This window comes from Agelaius phoeniceus, chromosome 2 (assembly GCF_051311805.1).
Source record: "Agelaius phoeniceus isolate bAgePho1 chromosome 2, bAgePho1.hap1, whole genome shotgun sequence".
NCBI classification, from domain to species: Eukaryota; Metazoa; Chordata; class Aves; order Passeriformes; family Icteridae; genus Agelaius; species Agelaius phoeniceus.
The window spans coordinates 113,406,222-113,431,639 of NC_135266.1; the positions used below are offsets into that span (position 1 = coordinate 113,406,222).

General features: G+C 39.5%; 1 protein-coding gene across 8 annotated transcripts in view; it reads left to right on the forward strand.

The window, feature by feature from the left end:
* Positions 1 to 25,418, forward strand: part of POU2F1 (POU class 2 homeobox 1) — a 112,261-nt gene that overhangs the window by 39,040 nt on the left and 47,803 nt on the right. For 4 of the 8 annotated variants that reach the window (XM_077174564.1, XM_077174565.1, XM_077174566.1 and 1 more), the window contains exons 1-2: positions 15,551 to 15,782; positions 20,550 to 20,615. In XM_077174564.1, coding sequence (XP_077030679.1) covers positions 15,665 to 15,782; positions 20,550 to 20,615 — 184 coding nt within the window. In that variant the 5' untranslated portion in view covers positions 15,551 to 15,664. Of the gene's footprint in view, positions 1 to 15,550; positions 15,783 to 20,549; positions 20,616 to 25,418 lie in introns of those variants that run through there. The other 4 variants (XM_077174570.1, XM_077174571.1, XM_077174569.1 and 1 more) reach the window with 3 other exon arrangements.

The window sequence follows — 25,418 nt, forward strand, 5'->3', positions numbered from 1 at the left end:
AGTGAGGAGCATGTTAGACTTCAAATTGGTGCTGGGGAGGTTTAAAAATTCAGCTAAAATAGTGGGCACATGATTGAGAACTGAATGTATGTCTGATTTCAAGTGTGATAATTAAAAAAAAAATATTGGTAAAAATTGATGCTCAAACCAAATAAGGTGATCTCAGCAGCAATAAAAAGGGACTTTATAGTGTGATACATATGTTTCTGTAATTAGCAGGACAAAACCCCTAATAAATTAATCATTAATTTGATTGCTAATTTAATAGGCAAACTGATGATTCATTGCACACATAGGGTAGATTATTGTCAACTGAAGTAATACTGAAGGATTTCAAACTTGCATAATGAAGTAAAATATCAAAGAGGAATTGTGAGGAATGCTGTATGACTTCCTGATGTTGTAGCCTGCCTGTTGACTCTTGCAGCCAAGTAATCTCTGAAAGAACAGCTTATGGTGGATGGACAAGTATTGATGGCTGGTATTTTAATATAAAAATGAGGGAAATGAAAGAATAAACTCAGATGACTTATTTAAAATTGTACCTCTGCTACTGGGTATCTACTATCCATCAGCAAAAGCTGCTTGACAGACAAATAGCTGTCCATGCTCTGCTATTTAGAAGGATGCTATAGATTTTTAGATTCTAAAAAAAAAGTTTATTGAAGAATAATCATAATAAATACCTTATATGGTTTCCCCCCACTTGATGAGGCAAAGAGGAGTCCAAATGGAGATCTGGTCTTCAATGTCTTTCTGCTGGCTTAGGAGGATTCCAGCTCCAGCTTTGTCAGTTTGCTCTCTGTACTCTTCTGCAATAGCAGTCTGGCTTTTTCCCTCCACAGTGGTCATGTCCTGGTTAGCAAATAAGGAGGAGAGGCAGTGGCATGGCTTGGGAAGCACTGTCTGATGTAGTCATGTGGAATTACCTTTCTCAAGCTAATGAAATACAAGTACACAGGGAACTGTTTGGAATACCCTAGTCTATTTTTTCCTGATGGTGTTTTGCAAGCTGATAAAGCTCAAGTATTACCAGTGAATGCCTTTATTTCAAAATTTGCATACAACACTTGCTATGATTGCATGATGTAGGATCAATGTCTCTGCAGATAGGACTTCATGAGCCAAAGTGAGCCACCACAGCAGCACCTCTCCCTCCCCCTTCTCCCCATTTATCAATTTCTGCACTTCTTAGACACCTCTCTGGCCTGATAAAGTGGTTCCGAACAGCCAGACCAAGCCCCCAAAATAGAGGAAATAATGGAATTTCCACTCCCCTCTTTGGTGAGAGACAGTTGTTAGGCTGACTGACCAGACTGTGGAGTTGTAGTCCTCGGACACTTTCTGAAATGTGCAGAAGGGTGAAGACCTCTGTTCTTACACAGATCACCACCTGCTCACCTGCTTTTGAGTGGCCTTAAGTGTTTCCTAAAAATGGGGATAAAATGCCATTCTCAAAGTAAGTGGGATTGGGGAGGAAGTGGAATGCTGGAGAGACTGTATGAGTTGGATTTCTAAAATGTGCAAGACAAGGCAGCTTGCATTTAGTAGTTTAGACTGACTGGAAAGAAACCTCTCTAATTCGTTGATTTTATGTGTTTGTTGATGTTGGTAAATCTTGAGTGACCAAGGAAGCTGCAGAGAGGGGGTGGAAAAATGAGTGAGTCAATAATGTCAAAAAATGGGGCAGTTTTATTTTAAAAGCTGGAGGTCAGTTGCACTCGCTTGAGTAACTAGATAATTTTATTTGCTGATAGACAATTTTTGGTCAATAAAAATAATCTAATGTCAATTCATACAATTTTCTGGGGCAGGAGAGAAAGTCTTTTCAGGTGAATTTGCTGTAAGCCTTTTCAGTTCTTGTTAAGATTAAAGCTCTGTTTTGTAATTGTATTGATAAAATGCACTCTTTTATAATGTATCTGATTTAGAATGGCTTACTTCATTGATTACCAAATTAAAGTGATACAAAATCAATAGTAACACGTACTAAAAGGATTAAGGACAGGACAACTGAAAAATTTCAATACAGTTGTTAATGGAAAGTCAAAATCTACTGGCTGTGTCTTTTTCTTCAGCAAGTGCTTTCTGTATCTGCCAGTGATCAGGAAGAAGTATGGAAGCTTTAGTGGTGAAGTTTTCATTGGATGCAAATATTGGTGGAGTTGCTGCTCTCAGGTCCATTACTGCTACACCCCAAAGGGGTGTAAGTCACCAATTTTTTTCTGGGAACTTACCCATGTATTTTAATTCAGCTAAATAAAGTGTCTGCTAAACACCTAGCAAAAAAAGATGTGGGTTTCACTTTTGGTAGAGGAGCTTGTGCTCTGAAACACGTGCACTCTAAAAATGAGTTGAATTGTGATGAATTCGAGCCAGGAAATGGCTTTTGGAGTGAGGCAATACCTGTGATAACACAATACTTGAGTTACAAATGTGGTTGAGTCTAACCTTATGGTGCTGCTAGGAAATTTGTAACATCAGGAGAGTTGCTAACAAAGCCAGAGATGTGATGGATTCAGAATGTGAAAAGCCTGTCAAACTGAAATTAAAATTCAGAAATTTTGGTTACACCAAGTTTGACCTAGTGAACAGTGACTTGCTCACTGAGTGTAAGAGGTCTTATGGTTAAGGGAGCCTCTTTAACCAGCCCAAGGTGCACAGAAAGATCCAGTTACTGGAAACTGATGCTGGTGATTTCAGTTCTAGGGCATGCCTTATAAAAAATGAACTGCCAGTTAACAACTGAAGCTAAGAAAATGGTTTATAGCTCTGTCTATTAGAGTGTGTTAATGAGACTGTTCTTAATCCCATCCATCACCTGGAAGTTGAGGCTGAAGTTACATAGGAGGTGTTCAATGTCCTCCTTTTATTACAGAAATGTTGTGTTTGTCTCCAGATCTCATCAGAAGGCAAAACCTTCACTCCTCCCTATGACCTCCCTTCCCCTCCATCCCCTACTAAAGCTGTTCATAAGCAAGTACCATGTGTAGGGTTAGGGTTGGTGAAATGACATTTGAATTGCATATGGGCAGTTTCAGTGCAAGTTTGTCCTCAGCAGGCAACAAATATCATGAAAGAAACCACAGCAGAGATAAGAGCTATAGAGGACAGAATATGTACTTAAACCTTCTGTATTTTTGAGATGTACAAAACTTGCCTCTTTGTTGGTGTAAGGGATGCATATGAGTGAGAGCTGAGAGCATGTGTGTGTGTGCTTGGGTAAATTTGCATTTAGAGTGTCTCCTCCTTAACACCTGACATTAAATATTTATTTGTTATACCAGTATTGCTGGTATTACTACTAATTCTTTCAAAATTGCATGTTCACTTTCAGTGTAAAATCTCTCAATTTTTCAGCCTCTCAGGTTCCAAACTCTGGCAGTTTTATTCCCCTTTTGTTTCTTCCTGTAAAATGTGCAATTTTACTGGCTTGCAATACAGACTGAGTGCCTTCAGTTTTTAAGTCTTTGGCTTTTATCGATATGCAGTGGACTGTCAATGTTAATATGGTGTGGTTCTTAAAGTGCAAATTATGCCAGGTGAATAGGGGAATACTATTTTTTTCTTCCTTCTAATGAATTGTGATTTTTTCTTTTTCCCCCAACTGAGTGGGCTTACAGTCATCATTTTTAACACTAAATGGCATGTTTCTCTTGCTCAGTGGTTGTGCCCTGCTAAAGCTTTGTGTGTTTCCCTGGTCATTTTAATGCCACCAGCTCAGCTGTTTCTTTGAAGTGCTGCTGATTAGAAAAAGAAAAGAAATCTGGAAGGCAGAAAAGGTAGAGAAGAAAAGCAAAAGTACTTAAGCAAATGAGCAGCTTTCAAGTTAGTGATGGATTCAAGTTATTTCCCACAGGTGGGATAATGGGAAGAGCTCACAGGTATACAGTGTCTTGTATATGTTAAGGAGGAATGAAATTTATAGCTAATGTCCAAAATGCACATTGAACTGCTCCTGGTTGTTTATATTTCCCCCTTCCTAGACAAATGCACATTCTCATATGGGACAACTGGCATAATGGTGGCCTCTTGTGAAGTTACAAGCTGAATGTTCCTGCGTAAGCTTGCCATGCCCTCCTGGAAGAACAGGGATCACTGGGAGATGGTTTTGCCAGGTACAAGGACAGACACATTGTAAAGTCAGCACAAACAGGAGTGACTGATACTGAGGCTGTTTCTTATCAACCTCCTGCTCTTTTGGGGACTGATAAGCATCATGTTGTTATTTTTACTTAACCAGATTTCCAAAGGAAAGAGAGGTTTGTGTTATGTCTCTCTGACTTTTCCTTTCCACTCTCTCTCAAAACCAGTTGTCCAATGTTAACCAAATTGAACAGATGTTTCAATGATACTAAGTTCCTGTTGAACAGGAGATAAGGTCCTGAGTTTATGTGCAGTTAATATAGAGATCACTAATGCTTCATGTATGAGATCTTTTATGTTACAATTTTTCATGGAAATAGCTGCTGTATTTTCGTGCTCAACAAGTAGTCAAAAAGCCAATCAAATGCTAGGACTTAACAGGAAGAGATCAGAGTGCAAAGCAATATAAGAAAAAATAGCATTGTGCCACAATCCATTGGTGCTTCTTTCTCTTAGGTACTAGACTGTGCAGCTCTTCTCCTCAGACATTTAAAAAAATATGTAGAAAAGCAGTATTAGGAATTATTTTATGGAATCCATTCACACTTTTAATGGACAGCTGTGTAGACTGTTACCTTCCTAGAAGATAGAGCTAAGGGGGGATATGGCAGAAGTCAGTGAAGTGTCATGGAGGGGGAATAGAAGCTTACAGTTCATGGATTCTTATTGTGCAAGAAGTAGGGGACATTAAAGTGGTGCTGCAGAAGAAGACAGATTAAAAGCAAAATAGAAAAGAATGTTCTTTATTGTATGCTTGGACTGTAGGACTCCTTGCTGGAGGCTGGTTCCTCAATGTTTGCAGGGCTTCAATAGGATGTTAGTGCAGAGAAAAATCTGTTGAGGTTACTTCATGTTTAGCAACATTCTTTGCCCCAAAAAGTCTTGGATTTGTAATTGGGGGTGGGAGAGGGTGGGCAGTGTCTTGGGTACCATCTGTGTTCCTGCTTCCCAAGAGCTGTAGGATGTTAGCAGGGATACTTGGGCCCATCCTTTCCCCTAAGCCTTGTTCTTACCTGAAACCTCAGTCTGAGGACAGGAGAGATTTCTTGTTTGTGGCTGTGCCAAAGGAAAAGCAGGGAAAGCCTGGTCCTTATCTGTATGGCTTGTCTGGTGGGTTGACCATCCAGTACCTATATGTGGCCAGTCAGTCCTCCCCTGGTTCCAGAGCAGCCCCAGTGCCTTCTCCCTGGTTGTTTAGCCAGCTGCTATGGGTCTGGTGAGAAATGGCATGGAAACAGTGAGAAGGCTGGGGTGAGGAGCTGCAGGCTGAAGTAGAGAGCTGTGCATGCAGGATGTAGAAAGGCATGGAATTAATAGCAGGAGGGATCTCTGTAGGTAAGGAACAAAGGGCAGGTTTAGGTTTTGTATGGAATGAACAGCTGTTTGTCAGTCACAGTAACTTTGGACTTTTACACTGAGACTTAGCTGATACAGCAAGAGTACAGTAAAAATTTGAAATATTACAAAGCACTTGTCAGAGAGGTACTGTCTTGTGGAAGTCTTATAACTTGTCCAGAAGGATTTGAGTTTCTGACTTTTCTCTTCCAGCTATGTTTTTTCTTGATGGCAAGGTACAGAATGACAGGCATTTTCCAAATGCTGTAGTGTTTCTTAAACTTCAGTTCCTTGCAGCAGAAAAGAGAAGCCATTTCCTTCACAGGCATCGCCTCTTCTAAATAACAAATATTCACTTTACATGCTGAGCAATTGCTGGACTAGGAACATATCCAGAGGTTTATTTTCCTGTGTTAATGAAGGAAAAATGGATGTGCTTTTTAGTAGATGTTTCCTTTACAAGATGCAGTAATTGGTGTTTCACTTGCTGAGTGTTTAAACTCTGTAGCCAATATGAAGCAGATACAACCTCTTTCTCGTGGCCAGCTGTGCAAGTTGCTATGGGAACTCGGTGGGGACTATCTGCAGATTACTGCTCTGGGGACCACACCTGGCTTATTTGCATTCAATTTAAGTTGGGGAAAATTCAAAAGAAGAAAAGAGGAGTGTAGAGTCGCTGGTAGGCAGGCAAAAAAGGGCTTGTCATTTTGAGACTGTGACATTGGATGGAAAAGATGCTCGTATTCATGCTTCTTGCAGGCTCATGCAGGGCTCTGAATTTTGTAACCTTTTCACATGCATTTCACCAGAGTGTTGTGAGGCTTGTTGGAACTGGAATGTCACAGAGGATTTTTTTTTTAATTGCCTCTGACTTAGTTAAATCCCATAGAATTTGCTAACTTTCTCTGCATTTTTAATGAGTCATCTCTCTGTGGTGGTGAGGGATTGTGAAAGCAATGTGGAATACAGGTCCTTCTTTTAAAATGGCATGTTAGATCAACTCAGTGCAGTATTAAAATGTCAGTGCAATATTGAGTGTTGCTGGAGAGCTTAGCTTGAGGGGGTTTTTCTGAATACTGAATTGCTCTTCTTTCAGTGGTGACTGACTTCCTAAGAAGGCTGGGGAATGATTTTCATTCAAGTCAGCAGTGGTGGTCAGTTGGCAGCTCTTGGGCTGTTCGTGGCTGGATTTTTGGGGATGATGGTATCCTGGCACTTAGGGGCTTTACTTTTTTTCTTGCTTCTTCATCCTCACTACAGCAACTTGCCTTTTGATCAAGGTTGGACAAAAGTGATGAAAACAGCACTGTATGCTGGCTTGCTCTTTATGTTATTTCTTCCTCTGGGTTGGCACTGTTGGGGTACCTTTCTGCAGGAAAACGGAACATGTAAACTATTTTCAGAACAGTAGGCTTAGAAGCTTTGAGAAATCTGAGATCACTACCTTATTAAAAATATAAACATTATATATACACTGTTTATAATATAGAATACATGTTTTATATAAAATATAAAATATGCATAAGTAAAAAGTATATATGTTTATATATCATATTCATATATACATACACACACACACTCATATATATATATATATGAAAAATTCTGAGGGTTATTGTGTGGTTGCTTGTAAACAGCTTCAATTCTGATCTGTTGTTAATGTCACCAGAGCTGTGGTGTCCCTTGAGAATTCCAGTTTTCAGCCTGGCTTGATGCTCTAGATCAGCCTACAGGGGTTTTATACAGAGGTCTCAGACATTTATGAGGTGTACTTGTTTAATTTCTGTAGATTGGTCTACTATGACATCTTAGAGTTATTAGTAGTTATTTTTAAATTCTTATGTGAGCAGTTCCTTGAATTTGGGGTTTAGTGCTCTAAGATGTCTCTGTGCTAAACTACTTACTTGTATAATTGTATTTGTTGCTCTGCTGCTGCTTCTGTCAGTCAACAACTCTCCATTTTCTTTACTTTCAAAACCTTGCAATTTTAATGCCTTCTTCAATGTATCTGATGAAAATAAGTGATGCTGTAGTTAAATTTTATGGTGTAGGAATCACATTTCCATTTTTGAGCATGGAAATGGCCTGTGTGAGACCAGAAGTCAGAGTATTCTCCAGTGGCATTGGTGGGGTATGTGCATGTGTAAGTGTACTTGATAAAAGTTGTCAGCATTAGTGCTGAGAGTCGGTGTCCCAAAGAGGAAATAAATAATTATTGTGAGATTTTAATTTTTAATTTCTTCTGTTTGTCACACAATTTACATGCCAGAATTCATAAGATGGGTGTGTAACACAGGAGTGGACTGAAGCTGTAGACAGTGAAAGTTTTGAGGCAATATTCCTGCTGGAATCATCTTTCCCATTTGTTTGTTTCTGTGTCCTTGCTGCCTTTCTGTTTCACCAGGGTAAACATTTCTCCCTCTTGGATTAAAAAACAGATTAGGGTTAGTGTTTCTCCTTGCAGTTGGAGTAGTTTTAAGGCAGACCAACTCTCTTGTGTAGCTGTGTAAGAGGCAGCAAGGCAGCAATGCTGCTTTTTGCTGCCTCAGCATTCATGGCCCATGGTACTGACAAGGCCCTAAATTCAGTGTCCTGGTTTTAATTTTTGATTTCTCTGTGGCAAAAAAAAAAAAAAAAGAAATATGCATATATGAGACTTGTGCTTTATTAAGGAATGGGCATCTAAGAATTTAAGTATTCTGGGCATCACTTTTGAAAATTTATAGTTAGGTCTTTTGACCTAATTTTTTCAATTGTCTTCTTTTACTCTGTAATTTTTAAGTAGATAATGATTTTTTTTTTTCTTTTGAGAGGATTCTGCACCTGTCAAACTAAAATTTCCAATCAAAATAAATTACAAAAAACGAGGCAGTGTGCCAAAGTTTACCTCTTCTCTGATTTGCTGGAGAAATAAACAAGAAATTCCTGCCTTCAGTGGTATGTCCATGGGCCTGCAAATCCAATGTGCATGTCTTCCCAGCAAATCCTCTGCAAACACAGCCACAGGTGTCAGTCATGCTGCCCTTCAGCATTGTTTCTAGTAAACCCCTTCTTGTGGTTATTTCGTGGAAAAGCTGATCAATGCCTTTTCTGCTTTAGCACAGTATAGGTGCTAAAATGGGCAAAACCAGGCTTGTGAACATCTCGTGGAAAATCTCATGTAGGTGGTACTTCATGTGCGTAGTTATCCCATGGTTCTCACTTTCTGCTGTTCCTAAATTATTGGAAATTAAAGACCCAGATGCCCAAGCACTCTGTATTATTTTTTTTTCCTGGCTGATAGCAAATACAGTCTTATGTTAGCCCTGAGCAGCCAAAATGATAGATTCTTGGATACGTGTGCTGATGGATGGAATCAGTGTCTGCGCTGTGAATAACTCTGTTTCTTTCTTCAGATCTTGCATCTGGCAATTTTTTGTTCAATTTGTAACATACAAAGCAGCTTGTCTGGAATTTGGCCTTTTCCTCTTTTGAGATCAAATAATTTAAGCTTCAGAAAGAAGCATTCTCATGACATGTCTTGTGGTTCCTACAGGTGTTAATAGTGTCTGGATCAGTGTGCTGAGGGCATTAAAGCAATATCCTTCCTTGGATTTGAGATAGTTATTAAGGAAGAGAGAGCAAAAGCAGCAGTTCCTGCAAAGCGTGGGCACAACAGCCATGCAACTTCAATTAATAGGATGAACTGCAGAGATTTTGCATGTGCTTTTTGCTATTAATTTGTTTGTCAAGCACTCTAATTAGCTAACTAGAGCTAAATACTATCAGGGCTGTTGGTATTGATGAATCCAGTTGGCTCCAGCAGGACTCATTGTAAGCTTAAACCCGTGACTTTGATTTATGTATTTTGAGAGTGACCTGTAGTGTAGTTAATGACAAGTGGTGTGGAGGCTCTGGGATTTGAGCAGTGCTGTGTGGTTAAGTCATACACTGAATTAGTCTCTTCTTTGTAGAGCCCCTGTTCATCAAGCTAGACTAGTAATTGCTACTTTGGCAAAGTGGAGAACAGGGAAACAGCGTGTTGGCATAAGGCATTATGTTTTGATTTACAGGTGAGTTTGAAAATAACGTTTTTAAGCTTTGAGGGCCTGTCCCTGTTATGTGAGTGGACACAGGGAGGCAAAATTAATGCTTTTGGAATGCACATACAGTGATGCTTCCAGGCTGTAATAATTCATACAGCTGGTAAAATAAATATTTCTGTTCAATATTTGAGCTTGGCATAAGTACTCTTCTGTGTCAAGGCAAGTCAATTGTGTTGTGATTTGCATATTAGATAATATTTATTTTTCTGAAATATTTGGTATTTTTAGTGTGTATTGCAATAACAATTTGAAACTACTTTCATTGCGTGGTTTTGGCAGTATGAACTGCATTTACCTTTCCCATTCAAATGTGTGCATGATTTCAGTCTTCAGTGGGGAAGACACATTGCCATAAATGTCATTTGTGGGAACAAAGGACCCACCTTAGGTCCAGGAGGTACATGAGGATTGGCTGGTGTTCCCTGCCAGGGGAAATTTGGGGTCACCCCATTCCTCATGGGGCTGGTACCTGATGGTGCTCCAGGTTCTCCAGCTGCCCCAAGGTGCACCATCCATAAAGGCTTGCAAGCTTTTCCTGAGGTTGTTTTTGAGTTTTGTTTGGGGAAGGGGGAGCTGGGGAGGAGGGGGAAGAAACATGGCCTCTTTTTTTTCCTCAGGACTACTATAACATAGACATGCACCCTTAAATCCCTTTTTCCCTAATTCTGATAAATGTTGAAGTTTTACTGATCTTGTTCTCCAGCCCTCCCTTGTGTTTTGTTCATGCAACTTCAGATCAGTCTTCTTTTCAGACTTTATTTTGTCCTGCAGTCCTTTTTTGAAAAGCAACGTGAGGCATGCAAATCCTGTAAGTGTAATAAAATACAAGAGGTGTTAACTAATAGACAAAATATACCTACCCAAGGTGCTCAGTACTTGTCAGTGTGGAATATTTTGGATTTGACCAACCAATAATTTTAAAGGAGAATGAGACCCACATAAGTGGACAAAAATTCAAAACAGGTGTTTCCCATAGCCACATTTTAAGAAATTTTTGTGTGTGTTTTTTAAAACTCCTGCTTTAGTTTGCATACTACTTTTTATATACCGGTTTACTAGAACAATGAATATGTAGTGGTATTGCACCATACCTGAAGCGTGGTGGAATCAGCATGATTTGTTCATTTTCTATGCTAACTTCAAGTTAAATTGGAGGGAGGTGAATGCCCTGAAGACAATCAAATGTGCTAATGTGCAACAGCTCTGTGGCAGGTGGAACATGGTAGTTAAACACAAATTGGTTTTCAAAGGTGTGGCACTTCAGGTTGGTTTTTGAATTTAGTTCCTGGAGTCAGTGCTTATGATGCATGTAAATAAACAAAAAAACCCACTAAAAACAACATGAAAGAAAAAGTTTCAAGCCATTATGAAATAGTCATGAAAACCATGAAAACATAATGAGTGGAACAGGAGAGCTTAATTCAAGACATGGAAAGACCTAACGTTTACTGCTCTTCAAAATATTCCATAATTTCTAAGTAAACGTTGTGACAATAACATTTACTTAACTAACAGGGGTTGACTGCACGAATTTGTACCCTCTGCTATTGAAAAGAAAACATTGAACAGGATGGAAGAAAATCTTTAATGTGAATATAATATGGATGCTTTCTTTTGTGCCATGGCTTGTAGGCAGTGAGGGTAGGGCAAAGTGTTCAGATGATACACCTGAGTGGCAGAATTACCTGTGAGTTTCAAATAAGGCTGTTTGCTTGTGGACATTATAATTCTGTATTTATTGAATAAGGGTATTTATTTTATTTCTCTCATTGTATCACTGCCCCCCTTTCTTCTTCCCTCCTTGTGTGGTGGTATTGTAAATTTGTCATCAACACAGTTTTCTTTCTATGAAAAAAAAGACTTAATCCATGGTAGTTGCTACCTTCTGTGGACAAAAATAAGTTGCATAAAAAACCAAACCCACAAACAAACCCTTTTATATTAATGTATCAGGTGCTTACAAGTATCCGCTGTCCTGCACTGATAAGATAAATTAGCATTCCTGCTCAGCTCTCCACATGCTTAATTTCCTTCAAAAATGTACACAAAGGAATTTTGAAAGGCATTTTGTGTGGTTGAAAGTTTTAAAGGATAGTTATAATTTGAGTTTGTGGGAAGTAAAATTAGATGTAGACTAAAATTCCAATTCATAGCAATTGCCTAATGACTGGTAAGTCTAACCCAGGCCAATTTTATTTGACTTTTCCAGACAACTGCTCTTTCTGGCTTTCAGAGCAAACTTACCAATTTTCAGATAAAATCAATTCTGTTAGCCACAGTCAAAGGTGGTGGCTAAAATTAGAGTTAGCTTGCAGCACTAGCTATGAACAGACTGCTGTCTGTCCATAATTACTCTAAGAGGATTGTGCCAACTTTAATAACAGTTTATTTTGTTGAAGTATGTGATTTTTACAATTTTTTTAATAACACATTGGAGTTCTGTTTGTTGAAATTTTTGTTAGGTTTCATTTGGGTTGTGGGATGGAGGCTTGGAAATGTCTTGAGTTACAATGTAGTACCTTCAAGGTAAAATGTCCTAAGCATTCATACACTAATGAAAGCAGCATGCTAATGTTGCAGTTATTTCCTTTCCCTGTATTTTGTACTCCATTTGTACATATTCCTTTGCACTCCACTGTTTAAAAGGGAAATAATGAGTTGGGTTATTGGGTAATCTCATCAGAAAGTGCAGCCCTGAAGTTTGCAAAGGTCATGCTTGTCACTGAGCTGGATAGGGGCAGAAATTTCTTAGCTGTCATGGAGGACTTGTAGTAAATGACATTTTAGTAATATATGGAAACACATCCATATAAAAAAAAACAAGAGTTGCATAGTCTACAGGTAAAAATGATGCTCCCTCTCCAAAACCAGAGTTATTTAAGGAATCAGGTATTGTCATTATAACTGAATAAAGAAAGTGACATACTTGTGGGGCAGACTGCAAAAGCAAGACATTCATTTGAAGTGGTATGGTATGGGAAATACGTAGGAAGTGACAAAAAGAAGTGAATGGGGTAGAAAGAGTCTCCTGAAATGTTATCTGCAGGTTGTGAAGTGTCTGGCTAAAGAAAATCCGCCTTTGTCATACCTGGCTCTGTGTTTGTTCCATGGGTTTTAAGGAAGAGTTTGAATAGGACTATGGGGGAAAAATCATTAATGTAAAAACTGTAGAATTGGCTAAAGAGGAGAGACACATTTTTTGAGATATCTGTGGTTTCATGGGATGTGGCAAGCTTTTTACTTATCACAAAGTGCAGCATTTTCTCTTCAAGAGGTGCCTTTGGAGGAAAAATGAAACTGTGAGCAAGGCCCAGAGTGCTGTTTTGCTTAACCATGAGTGCCAGAAGTATGTCCTTAGTTCAGGGTGTTAAGTAACTTTTAATAAACAGCCATAAAGAAAAGAATGGGCAGTGTTGTGTCAGAACCTAAAGAGAACATTAAACTAATGTATTCCACCACTGGTTTTGGAGCAGTGATAGGCACCATTTCTCCCCAGACATTTTCTTTCTCTACTAGAGCAGAGATTAAAAGACTGTCAATGGTAAATTTAAACAAACAAACACAAAAAAAACCAGAGCAAAACAAAAAGTAGATGCCCCATCCCTGGAAGTGTTCATGGCCAGGCTGGATGGGGCTCTGAGCAACCTGGTCTAGTGAAAGGTGTCCCTGCCCAGGGCAGGGGGCTGGAGCTGCCTGGTCATTAAGGTCCTTCCAACCCAAACCATTCTATAATTCTATGAGCTTAGATAAAAGGTAAGATAATAACATTGTCAAAGAATGAAGTGGTCACTGAAAGAACCATTTGGTTTGGGTTTTTTGGGGGTGTTTGGTTTTGGTTGGCTGGTTGGTTTGGGGAGGGCTTTTGTTTATTTGTCTTTTTTTGGCCAGTTGTTAATTTGACAGGTCAACACCACAATAATTTTTGGCTTCAGTTAGGCTGTTGGTGGATGTTGGAGCTCCAGTGAAGGTTTGTGTGGGGTTGATGTTTGTGAGGCAGATGAGCCATGGCCGCACGCGTGCCCGGTTCCAACGGTCACTTCCTGCGCCCTCGGCGCTGCACCTGTGCTGCACCGCCCAGCACCCTCCGCTTTGAGCAGAGCACTGCTGTCCTGCCCTGCTGTGCCTCAGCTCTGCACCTTGCTTTGTCAGCTCCTTGGTTTGTTGCACCACTGGTGTCCAGCCTCTTCCAGTAAGGCACATGGATTATCTCCCAGTGCACTCCAAAAGTATGTGTGCAGGAGTGAAGTTTACTGAAGGTCTGTGAACCATGAATGTGTGCCTCAGAGGTCTCAGTGGGACACGTGAGTGAGTAGAAAACCAGGTATTAGGAAAACCTATTCAGCACATGTAGTTGTCTCCCTGTAGTAGGGAGCACCTTCTACCTCTCTTCTTGCAATCTTTTTCAAGTGTAGATCACTCATGTTAAATATATAGCTGGGAACATCTTGTGTTAAGTAGAGATATGAACCTGAACAGAAGAAGAGGTCAAGCGTGGAAATAAATTCCAGTCAGTACTGGATGATTGAGAAGTCCCTTTTCTCTCACTCCCTCTTGTTTGTAGAGGTGGTGCTTGAATTCACTTGAGAAATGAGGAGAAGAAAAGTACAGCTATGGTATTTTTAAAGAAAAAAAAAGAAAAAAACAACTTCCTCTTTAAATTCACATTAGCACCTGGAAGTGGGTGGCTCAACCCTGTAATCATCTGCATCATCATACTATCTTTTCCTGATCAGAATATGGAGTAATAAATTTTGTGATGGCCATGTCATGCTTGAATTTTTATATAAATGTTCTTGCTGTTTAGGACACGAGTTTTTGAGTAGCAAACAAACTATTTGAAATGGTTTAATAGAGCCTCATAGTTAGTCCACTTACTTCTGTGGACCACTTTTGGAAAAGAAGATTGATTTCTCCATAGACCAAAGCCTCTTCTCAGTTCTCCAGTGTACTTTGTGGTCGCAGCAGCAAGCGCGTTCTGGTTATCACTGAGTGGTTCAAAGATGCAACGTGGGTGTGACGTGCCCCTTTGAAAAACCATAGCTCTGCAAATAAGCTTTCTTTAGCCATATTGTGTACATGCTTGAAGGGATTAGTAATAGATTTTTGGTTTTTTTCTTGCAAGTCATTGGAAAGCAAAAGACTAAATCTATTTTGATTTCACTCGGGATAGATTAATGGGTGTCAAATGTTACACAATACTTGACATATCCACTGCTGCTAAGTTGGCCGTGGCAAAGGGATTACCCGATAATGAATCACCAAGCTCTTTAGCCGTTTAAAGGGAATCGTGCCACTTCCTTGCCCTGGCAGCACTCTCTTCCCTGCCTGGGACCTTGCTGAGACAGTGCGTGTTCGTGTGTGGAAAACTCCACGCAGATGTGCAAGGCTTGACAGCTTTGTGTTCAGCTTCTACCTTGCTAATTGTTTTCGTGGGATTATTTGGATTGTGTGGAAAGCTTTTTCCAAATCCCCTTTATTACTGATGTTATTGTTGCCAGCAGGAATAAGATTAAAGGTGCTTAAGTCTGTAGAGTTGTTTCTAATTTGTACGTGTCATTTCAGTGGCATTTGAACAGAACTCTGTCTCTTCCCCTCCCTGATCCCCTGTGGTACTGTGCTTGAGTTAGGGCTGAGAAGCCAAGCTATTGGAAGAAAATTCATTTTGTTCCCTAATTATTATGCTGGCACTCGGGAGATAATTTTTCCCTTCATGCACTGCCAATTAATATGCAAATGAGCTGATAAATATTTATACCGTGATTTAAATTATGCAGGGAGCGCTTTCAGTGTACTCTGCAAATGAATTGTTCATGGACTTCAAAGTGCTGGCTGCTGTGCTAACGAGAGGAGATTTGCATAAGGCCCTAATCAGGCGCATACTGATTAAGCTTCATTATGGAAACTGCCAGCTGCAATCTTTGTTTCTATTTTATTACAAAAAGGGGAACTTTTCACGCTTCAGTCGCCTTGACAATGTCAGACACAGCTAGTAGGAGAGACTAAAACTCCACACAGCAACTGAAGTTTCCCTGTTCAGTTGAAGATTGCTATGGTGTAACTGAAGTTGTATTTCTCCCCCCACCTCCCCACTCCCTTTCATGTTCAGTCAGAGCAGTAGTGTAGATTTGATAGAAATTGCCATTCTCCCGTTCCTTGGACTATCTGAACCTGTAGAGGATACCACAGCAATGCTGGACTGCAGCGACTACGTTCTAGGTGGGTACCAGCTCAGCTCTTTCTTATGGACACCGAGGCTGGGAGATTGACTATGCATAGAGGCTTAATCACATATGCAGAAGGTATTTGTGGGGCTGAAGCTCACCAGTGAATCGGCAGCAAATAGCTGCCTGCTAGATGGATAGCTCGATCTGTACCAGGGAAATACATGCTTTGGTTGGTTTGTTCGTTCGTTTGTTTGTTTTCCCTCTTTTCCCTGGCTCCAGGAGAATTTGTTTCCTTTGCTCAGACTTAGGTGATATTAATACAGACCTTTTGCTTTTAGGATTTCAGTCTGAGAAGCATTTGCCTTCTAACAAACACTGGGCTTGACTTGCATATCTGTGTGTTATGCATTTTAAAGCATTAAAATGAATAAGAGGGAGCCTGAGTGTTGAAGGAATTTAGTAACTGTATTGAGCCATTCCACAACAGAATGTATGTTATGTCTGTGTGTTTTTAATATAGCAAGGTTCTTCATGTGTAATAGAAAATAAGGGGGAGTGCACAGTGGTTGCCATTGATACCGTTGCAAGCTGTGCTTAAGGTTACTGGGATAATATATTTCCTGCACTGAGATTCCATCAGGACTGCAGAGCAGACATGCCATAATTCCTTCTTCGTGTCTTTTAAAGTTATTTATAGCAATGGATCATCTCAATTTTACAATAGGCTTTATTTATTTTCAAGGCTTTTCCCCATGAAGCTCAATGTGTGTGTATATATATATTTTTTTTTTATTATTATTATTCCTTTCATTTCATCATATAAGTTCATGTAAGAACTTATATCTCTAAGTAAAAGAAAATTTTTTGGATGGTAAATTTTAAAGCAGACATTTGAGTATGTTTGTTTCTGAATATGATGTGGTTTTTGAAAATGAATTTCTAAATAATTCTTGTCATGTTTTCACTCCCATTAAACTTTGTTTTTCCCATGCACATAAATGAATCATTGTTGCTGATGCAAATGGAATATTAGGCAGTTCCTAATGGGTGAAAGGAAACAGTTAATGTTATATACCATGTTAAGATTTTCTTTGCTTTGCCAGCTGTGTTCAGTCTTTATAACACTTCAGGTTGGTCCGGTGTCCACTGCTTCTTTCTCCTGAATGCCTTTGGAAATGTTCCTGAGGGTGTGTGAAAGGCTGGCACAGCACTGCCTGGCGACACCTCAGCCCTGCTAGCAGAGGAGCAGCATGGAATGTATTCACTCCTGAGAGTTTGATTTCAATCATGCACCTGCTGCTTTCGATCCTTCCTTCTGGGGAGTTTGTTTTTAGATAATGTTGGCAGAAGTTGTAGCCCAGGGCCTTTATTTAAAACCCAAGGAAGATCTAAAGGAAGAAAAAAAAGTGAAGGCATTAAGGCTTGGGGTTTTTTTAGCCCACTTCATTTGTTTATTCTTTTAAGTTTGAAGCAGAAATTGCACGAGCACATATAAACCAAGCAGCCTTTTTATTCGACGCAGAATGAATCGGTAGTTGAGTATCCCGCGGATACGAGCCTGTTTTGCTGGTAGCAGTTTTGTGCTTCAGATGGATGTCATACCATTTGCAATGGAAATAGCTGCATTGTTCTTGATGCTTTACATGCAGAAGGCCCACAGATTGAACAAGAAATAGTCAGCTGGTGAAATAATGGATACTATCCTTTGCTTGAACCTGAGCACTACCAGAAAGATGTTTCTTCTTCCAACTTGCTGCTTTTTTCAATAGCAATGTTTGAGGTCTTTGTTAAGGATGGATCTTACAATAAAATATTCTTCATTTAGACAGGCTTTTGGTAGTTAAGTAAACTTTCTGTATGACTAGTAGTATCAAACCTATTCTAGAAGGATGTATTTTGCAGCATAGCCTTGCAGAAAAACGTGTCCTGGCTTGCTTTTTGGAAAGAGGTCTGTAGAGTTATAACTTTGTGTGACTGAGGAAACTTGCTCATCATGTAGGAAGGCTTCTTGTGTGAGCTTCCTCATGGGACACAACAGTGACTGCCCTGCTTGAGTTCTGTGCACAGGACAGCTGTGTCTCCACTCTGGGTTTAGTTTGTTTTGCTTATTCTACCATTAGTAGCCTGCACCTTGGCTCTAATATTTCAATTCCTGCTACAAACTAGCAACAGGAGGGCCTCTCTTGTTTTTCTAGCATGAATTTTCTGAAGTGGTTCAGCAAATGGATTCCATGTTTCTGAGAGACAACTTTCTCAACCTGTGCTCTTCCCTTTTGTGGTCAGTTGTATCTTGAGTTCAAGCTATTCTTCTGCTCTGGGCTTAGAAATTACATCCTACATCCAGTAGCCTCATGAGTTAGCCTGGTTTCCACAACCAAAGGTATTTTACTTGTAAGAACTCTTAGCTCATTTTCCTGTTGGTTAAGGACTCTTCATATTTATGTCCAAAGCAAAGGACTCCCATTTGGTGTTCTCTAAAGCGAAATTTCAGTAGCCATCTGTGTGTAAAGGAATGAAGTAACACTGCCTATGAAATGCATGTTGCCTATAATCACTCTAAACAAATGTGCTGTTGCCACAACAATAAACTCAATTTAAGATCTATACAAAGTCTAGATAGAAACATAGATCTCTCAGCAGAGAGGGCCAAGTCAAAAGCAGACATTTCTGCATAGTCAGTGGAACCCATGTTATGTTTCTAGAGTGTGACTCATGCTATCCAGATGTGGAAAATGACAAAATAAGGAGCCTGGAAGCAATAGGTTCTGTGCATGCAACCTTAGCGGAACTCTTGTTTTTTAAGACTCTGAATTTGTAGCTTGAATGTGCTAAGCAGAGGTTGTGAAAAATGGGCAAAACTTGTTGAAGTGTGGGCCAACAGCAGTCAGCTGCAAAGTTTCTCCTCATTCCCTCCCTCTTTCAAAAAGCAGTTTAATACATCTACCTGTTTTCTAAGGGTAACACTGATAGTCCAGACCTCTTTTACATGTGGCTGAACATTTGGAAGATTTCAGAATAGGCATAGGAACTTTCTGAGAGGAGTTGAGGCTCTGAAGAGGTTGTGCTGGCCTGTCAGGGGAAGTTTTGTGGTTGTTAAGAGTCCTCTGGATTTTCAAGGCTCTATTGGGTTCAACTGCCACAAGTTGTTCATGTGGAAAATTATATTAGTTTTAAAAATATTGATCACAGAATCATTGAATGGTTTGGTTTGGGAGGGACCTTAAAGATTATCCAGTTTCAACCCTCCATCCAACCCCCTTGCCATGGGCAGGGATACTTTGCTCTAGATCAGGTTGCTCAGAACCCCATCCAAACTGGCCTTAAAAACTTAGTGGATGGGGCATCCACCTCATCTCTGGGCAACCCGTTCCAGTGTCTCACCACCCTCACAGTAAGAATTTCTTACAAATATCCAGTCCAAACTTGCCCTCTTTCAGTTTAAAGCCATTCTCCTGTGTCACTACATGCCCTTCTAAAAATTCCCTCTCCAGCTCTCTTGCAGGCTTCTTTAGGTGCTGGGGGGCTGCTGTAAAGCCTTCATGGAGTCTTCTCCAGGCTCCACAACCCCAACTGAGCCTTTCCCCATGGCTGAGGTGCTGCAGCCCTCAGATCATCTTGGTGGCCTCTGAACTCACTCCAACAGGTCCCTTTCTTTCCTGTGCACTGGTAGTAGCAGGTGATGGCACATGGCAGTAGTCCATCTTCTCATTTCCAGCTTTCATGGACTGCCAAGCAGTCTGGGCATTCTTGGAACTGTCTGGGGGAAAGATGCAGCACAGTTAATGCTGCTCCTGTGTTCTTCTTCAGCCTATTGGTATTTTGGAAATCACTGCTTTGATGAAAGTACATGACAGAAGTAACCTTTTAAGCACCTAGCGAGAGAATATCCTGGAGTAAAGGGTTCATTTTAAGCTCATTGAACTTGCTTTTAGCTCATTATGGGAATGGAAGAGTGTGCTCAAGGATTTGTTTACACTTCATTTTATGAGCTGTTCTGTCTTGAGATTCTTTTTGTAATTTTGGTTTGTGATAATGTGGCACACTGGGGTCGGTGGCAAGGAATGAGGAGGTAATAAGCTGGAAAGCTGATGCTGTACACAGAACATCTGTATAGATTCCTATATAAGGAAACTATATTCTCTGTCTGCCATCTGGAGAGGCCCTCTGCATTGCACTGTATTCAGCTGACAGGCTTTGAAACCAGGAACAGACTTTTCAATACATTCATCCAGAGGGAGAAAGAAAAGGAATTATTTTATATTTGTATGGCTTTGCCTGAATATATAGGAAATATAAAATAACCTAATGTCAGTGACATTCCAGTAAAATAGAAATGCAGTATTAGGAAAATGGCATCCATTTAATTATAATGACTGAATTTCCTTTCTTTTGTTGGGGTGGGGCAGGGGGAGCAAACACAAGAATAATGTAGGCCATGATAGTCAGACTTAATGTTTTTGAATCTTGGTGTAATCATTGTTCCTTCTTCCCCCCCTCCTTTTTTTTCTTCTATGACTTTCATTGTATTGAAAATTAAGTTCCTACCTATCACTGCCCTCCAGCATGCTGTCTTTTATTCCCTTAATACCATGTTTTCACATATGGGAATAATGTCATAGAAAATTTTGAAATAATATTTATCTGGAAGATTCAGTATTGTGTTCTGATTTTGGTTGTTCTTTTTTGTGTTATAAATCTGAATTAGGGTAAAGTACATAGCAAATTTCTACTGTTTTGTACTTCCCTTGAACAAAAAGGTATGAACAGATTTGGAGATTTTTTGCTGTATTGTTTTATCTTTCTTTCTGTTTTAATGCAGACTCAAGAATGAACAATCCGTCAGAAACCAGTAAACCATCGATGGAGAGTGGGGACGGGAACACAGGTAGGAAATGATCAATTGGTGCAGATATATTCTGGTGGAATTGAATGGATATTAAAAGCAAAATTTCTTTACCTATTTAGTGGGATTTTAAAAACCCACAAAGCCAAACAAATAAAAAGCTACACCCTTTGATTTCAGATTCCTGCAAATACTTTTGTCATTAACCCTACTGCATATAGGGCATTATCCATACCTACTTTATTGGAGCACCATCTACACTTTTTATATAAAATTTCCCTTCCCCATTTTTTTAATCTGTAATGTTTCTGATACTACCAAAGCTCTGGTGGCACTAGCTCTCCATAAATAGTCTCATTTTTTCCTGGCAGAGCCTACCTTTGGCACTTCTAACTTCATCGTTTATTTTTGGGTTGAAATTTTCCCTGGCAGATGTGGGCCACTGCCTGATCCTGTTTCCATTTTAGATTTCATTCAAGCTGTCACAACAGTTCTCAAGAACAAGTCAAATGGAGAAAGCATAATATATCAATTTTCTTTCAAATTTAGTCAGCTTTTCTGTAATTTCTTAGCGTGTTAGAACAGAACCTTGAAATTTGGTGGGGAAGAACAGATTTTGTGTCAGGGCCACTCTTAAGATGTGACCAAATTCTAAGCCATTGAAGAAGCTCATTGAGCCACTATAACTTAACCATGCTAGCTCATGCTTTAATTCCTTTTTGGAGGTAATATAATGCTCATTCTGAGTGTAAGAGAAATGACAGTTCTGAATGGAAAGTAAGTAGTTTAACCTAGCTCAGAATCTTTTCTCAGCTCAGAATAGCATTTGGGAAGAGAAAATTCTGATGAGAGGGAACTTGTTGCTTTGAGAGAAGTCTGGTTACCTTGTATGAGGAAAACAAGTTTTCTTCTTCATGGTTTGATAATAAGAGTTTTATTTTAAACTCTGGAGTTGTGATGAAGTTAACATTATTTAATTTTCTTTTCCTGAGAGGTTGGATTATTTCTGCCAATATATGGGTTCAGTGAAAAGGAATTCTGCCTGCTTATTACTGTGTGTTTTGTTGCTGGCATCTCAGGTTTTATAATTGTCATTGTATTTTAATGGGAGTGGTATCAATTTTTTTCTGCACAAAAGTGTTTTATTATGTATTTAAAGGTATAAGATTATACAAAATATTATTTCAAAAACATATGGGCCGTAAATATTTCATGATCATAAAGAGCATCAAGGGAACAATGGTTTTAAATATCCCTGTGGACTCCTTATAGCTGGAGGTTGTGTGTAAACTTCTGAAAAAATTCAGATTTCCTCCCCTGTGTGGCCACAGTTCCCTGCATGTGCTTTCTCCAGAGCGCATTCCCAACACACTTCTTTTAGTGCAACTTTAGCAGTTTCACCTCAAGTGAGCTGGTAAGGAGGAGGATTTGTTTTATTCAAAGGTAATCAGTCAATTATCACAGGAGCATTGCATTTGCTTCAGCAGAACTCTGCTCTCTTAGGCAAATATTTCATCAGTGTGAAGGTGGGGGTCATGACATAAAATGGATGGATTGTAAAGCTGCATGTGTAAGTCCTTTCCTGTTAAAAGGGGATACAATGACTATATTTTTTTTATACTCTAACATTATGTTAAAATTTTAACATTATGTTAAAATTAGTTATTAAAAAGTTTGACTCTGACTGGTGTTTAAAACTTTTGGAATTTTGCTTCTTTGGTTTAAATGTTTCCAGTCTTTCCTTCCAGTTTTGTATCCTGATTTTTAAATTACATGAGCTAAAGTAATCTAGAATTTTTGAGGACTCTCTGTTCTGCAGTCATTGCTTTGTTTTAAAGCGCAGTGCTCCTAAACCCCTGGAGATAGTGATTGATGGCATTTGTGATGTTCTTTGGGAGCTCAAGCATCAGTTGTATTAGTCAACTTGGCAGATGTTAGGCTCTGAAAGGAATACTCAAAGAATGTAATTTTAGGCTTCTGATCGGGGTACTTAGATTATGGTTCTGGGCTCAGTGCATACTTGAGTGAAAAGCAGTCAGCTTTCAGCTCGGATGCTGAGGAACTGGAAGTGCCATTGATTTTCTGTCAGTGCTTGTGCTCCCCAGATAATGCCTGATGATGATTTTTATAAACACTCGGAGTTCTTATTTTTGTAACTTTCTCTAACTGTCTGCTTTCCAGTGACATTTGTAAATCACTTGAGTCTGCTGTGTAAACACTAATAGTCTATCTTTTAAACTTCAGTGGATGCTTGTTTGGGTCATTCCTGTTTTGAACGGTAGTGAGATAATGCAACTTGAAAATGTTAAGAGAAATTACTGTGGAGCATGAATTTACATTTGGCAGGGCTGGTGTTCTCAGGAAAACAAAATAACAGTTACCACTGGTTAAAGATGACAACATCAGTAGTTCTCTGAACTATCAGCTAAGTTTCATGGAAGTTAACAAACTTGGTTTTTTTATTTTGAGCTCTGACTATTTAAGAAACATCATAAAGTCCCCTAATTATATTGGTCACAATACAGTGCCTGAAATATGCTATGACTTTAATTTTTTGTGCTAACTTGACTTCCCTTTTAAGCATCTGAAAAATGAACCCATCTTTCAGACCAATTAAAAACAACAACCAAAACATATGAGTACAGGAGCTGTTGGATGGCTGATTTCTTAAGAACATGTATTGACCAACTGGTCATCAGTATTGCACAGTTAGAGAAATCTTTTCCAGGCTTCAGTTGTGGGCAGACAGTCTATATAGTATCTGCTGGAGAAAGGAGAAGTAGGAAAAATATCTTACCTTACAGTAAAACCCTTTTGATCTCCTTTTTATAGGCAGCATAAAATTTTCCAAAACATCTCAACCTTTTTGTTTGTTTAATGCATCTTCTCTTGTAAGAGCTGTGTGAATGCAGAATTATGAAAGCCAGGGTTATAATGGCTGTGGAAACTGTACTATTATGACATTTGTTGACATAGCAGCAAAGTAATAATTATTGTAAGTGTAGTATTTGGAAGGATTCTAAGGATACTTGTTTGCATTGCTTCATTTCCAAAGATTGATTTTTCCAGTTTCCATAAGAAGGAAGTCTGTAGGAGAGAGACCATAAACTATTCTTCAACTGCTAAAATCAGGCAATTATCAATGCTAAACTTGGTATTAGGAAATGTGGATAGGGAAACAACAATTTTTGAGTATTGGGGGTATCTCTCTGTCTTTTAGCAGAGGTGGGGGGAGAGAGGTGACCTGGGAAAATACGGTGGTGGTGCTGGGAGATGTCTCCCAGAGCACAGTGCAGATACCCACTCCAGCTGGTTTTGAAATCATCCTTCTCCTTGGCTGCCTTCCCTTCCCGAGTTCTTTCTTGCATCTTATTCCACATCTCCTCCTTTCTAATGCAGTTTACAAGCTCAGGCTGAAGCCTGATGATTATAATCTGGAATTTTGAGAGTAAGTTGTTCTCCTGAGTGCAAGTGCAATGTTACCTTGCCTGCTGTGCTTTGTCATGCCTTTGCCCTCTGCAGGTACAATTCCAAAATGCCATAAAATAATCCATTTAATAATCCAAAAGTTCAGTATCTACAGTTCTATTCCTTTCCCTGGAGTAGCTCTGTCTTAGTCTTCATCCAAACCAACTCTGTGAAGTTGCTGAGCACATGGCTGAATTTATACCAGAATTTAAACATGCTTGGGGTACACTGGATCTCAACTGTAAGGGTGAAATTGCATCCCATAGCTGGCTGGGGGTGGAGCACCCAGACCAAAACAAACTTCTGGTGAACTACCAGAAGGGGCAGGACAGGGAGCTGTCCAAGATGGAGCTGGAACCAAGAAGAAAGGAGAGATGGACCATGGAGAGTTCCTACTCTTTTGGAGCTGTTTTTGGTGTTAGCGAGCTCTAGCAGTTACTGAAGTTGGGATGAAGATTGAAAATAGATTAATACCCTGGACTTTTAAAACTGTGATACATGTGATTGTATCTGCCACGTTAATCATCACAGACTTTTGTATTTAACTCTTACCTTGAACAAAAGTGGCATTCTGGTCCTTTCTGCCCTTACAATATGCTGACCTGCTTCTGACAGCTCCATTTTCCAGCTCCTTATCAGATTTCTTGGGTTCCATGGGAGTGGTGCCACATCCTTCTGAGCATCTTAAAAACAAGGCCTCTCATATGCTAGACTCACTTCATTTTCCTTACTCTTCTTCAAAAGACATGGGCATCCTGTGAAAAATACAAGCAGCCAGGGTAGCATTCCTTCCAAAATTTAGGCTGCATCCAGAGGGGAAGAGACATTGTGCTTCCAGACACCAAAAGAGAGTTTAAGATGCAAGTAGTAGAACAGAGAGTAAGCAGGTGTGATGTGGATTTTTTCACCCTGAGTTTGGTTTTGGGAGGCCTGGGGAGAGGGAGTTGATGTCTTTCAAGACTGAATTTAAAGAAAATGTTGTTTTCTCAATGCCTAAGTTGTTTGTTGGGAGCCATGAAGATTTTAAGCTCATTCTTGGAGCTTGCTTTGTTCTAAACTATCACCCAGGAGGCTTTTTTCAGATTTCCATATTAAGAGTGAGCAGAACTGCTAACTGGAGCATTTCTTCTGCATGCTTGCACAGTAGTGCTCTTTTAACATGGTATCATGATTTTTGAGGCTCTTTTTGGAAGGTAGTTAACTAGAACAGCTTCACCTATTTACCCAAGTTGAGGCCTGCAGCTGGTTCTCTCAGAAAATAGATAATTTTTTAACCCCCACAAATTTCCTATTGGAATGAGGAGTATTTGCCCTCCAGTAGGTTTTCTTATCTGTATTTTTTTTTCACTCTCTGACCATTGAAAAGTAATTCAAAAC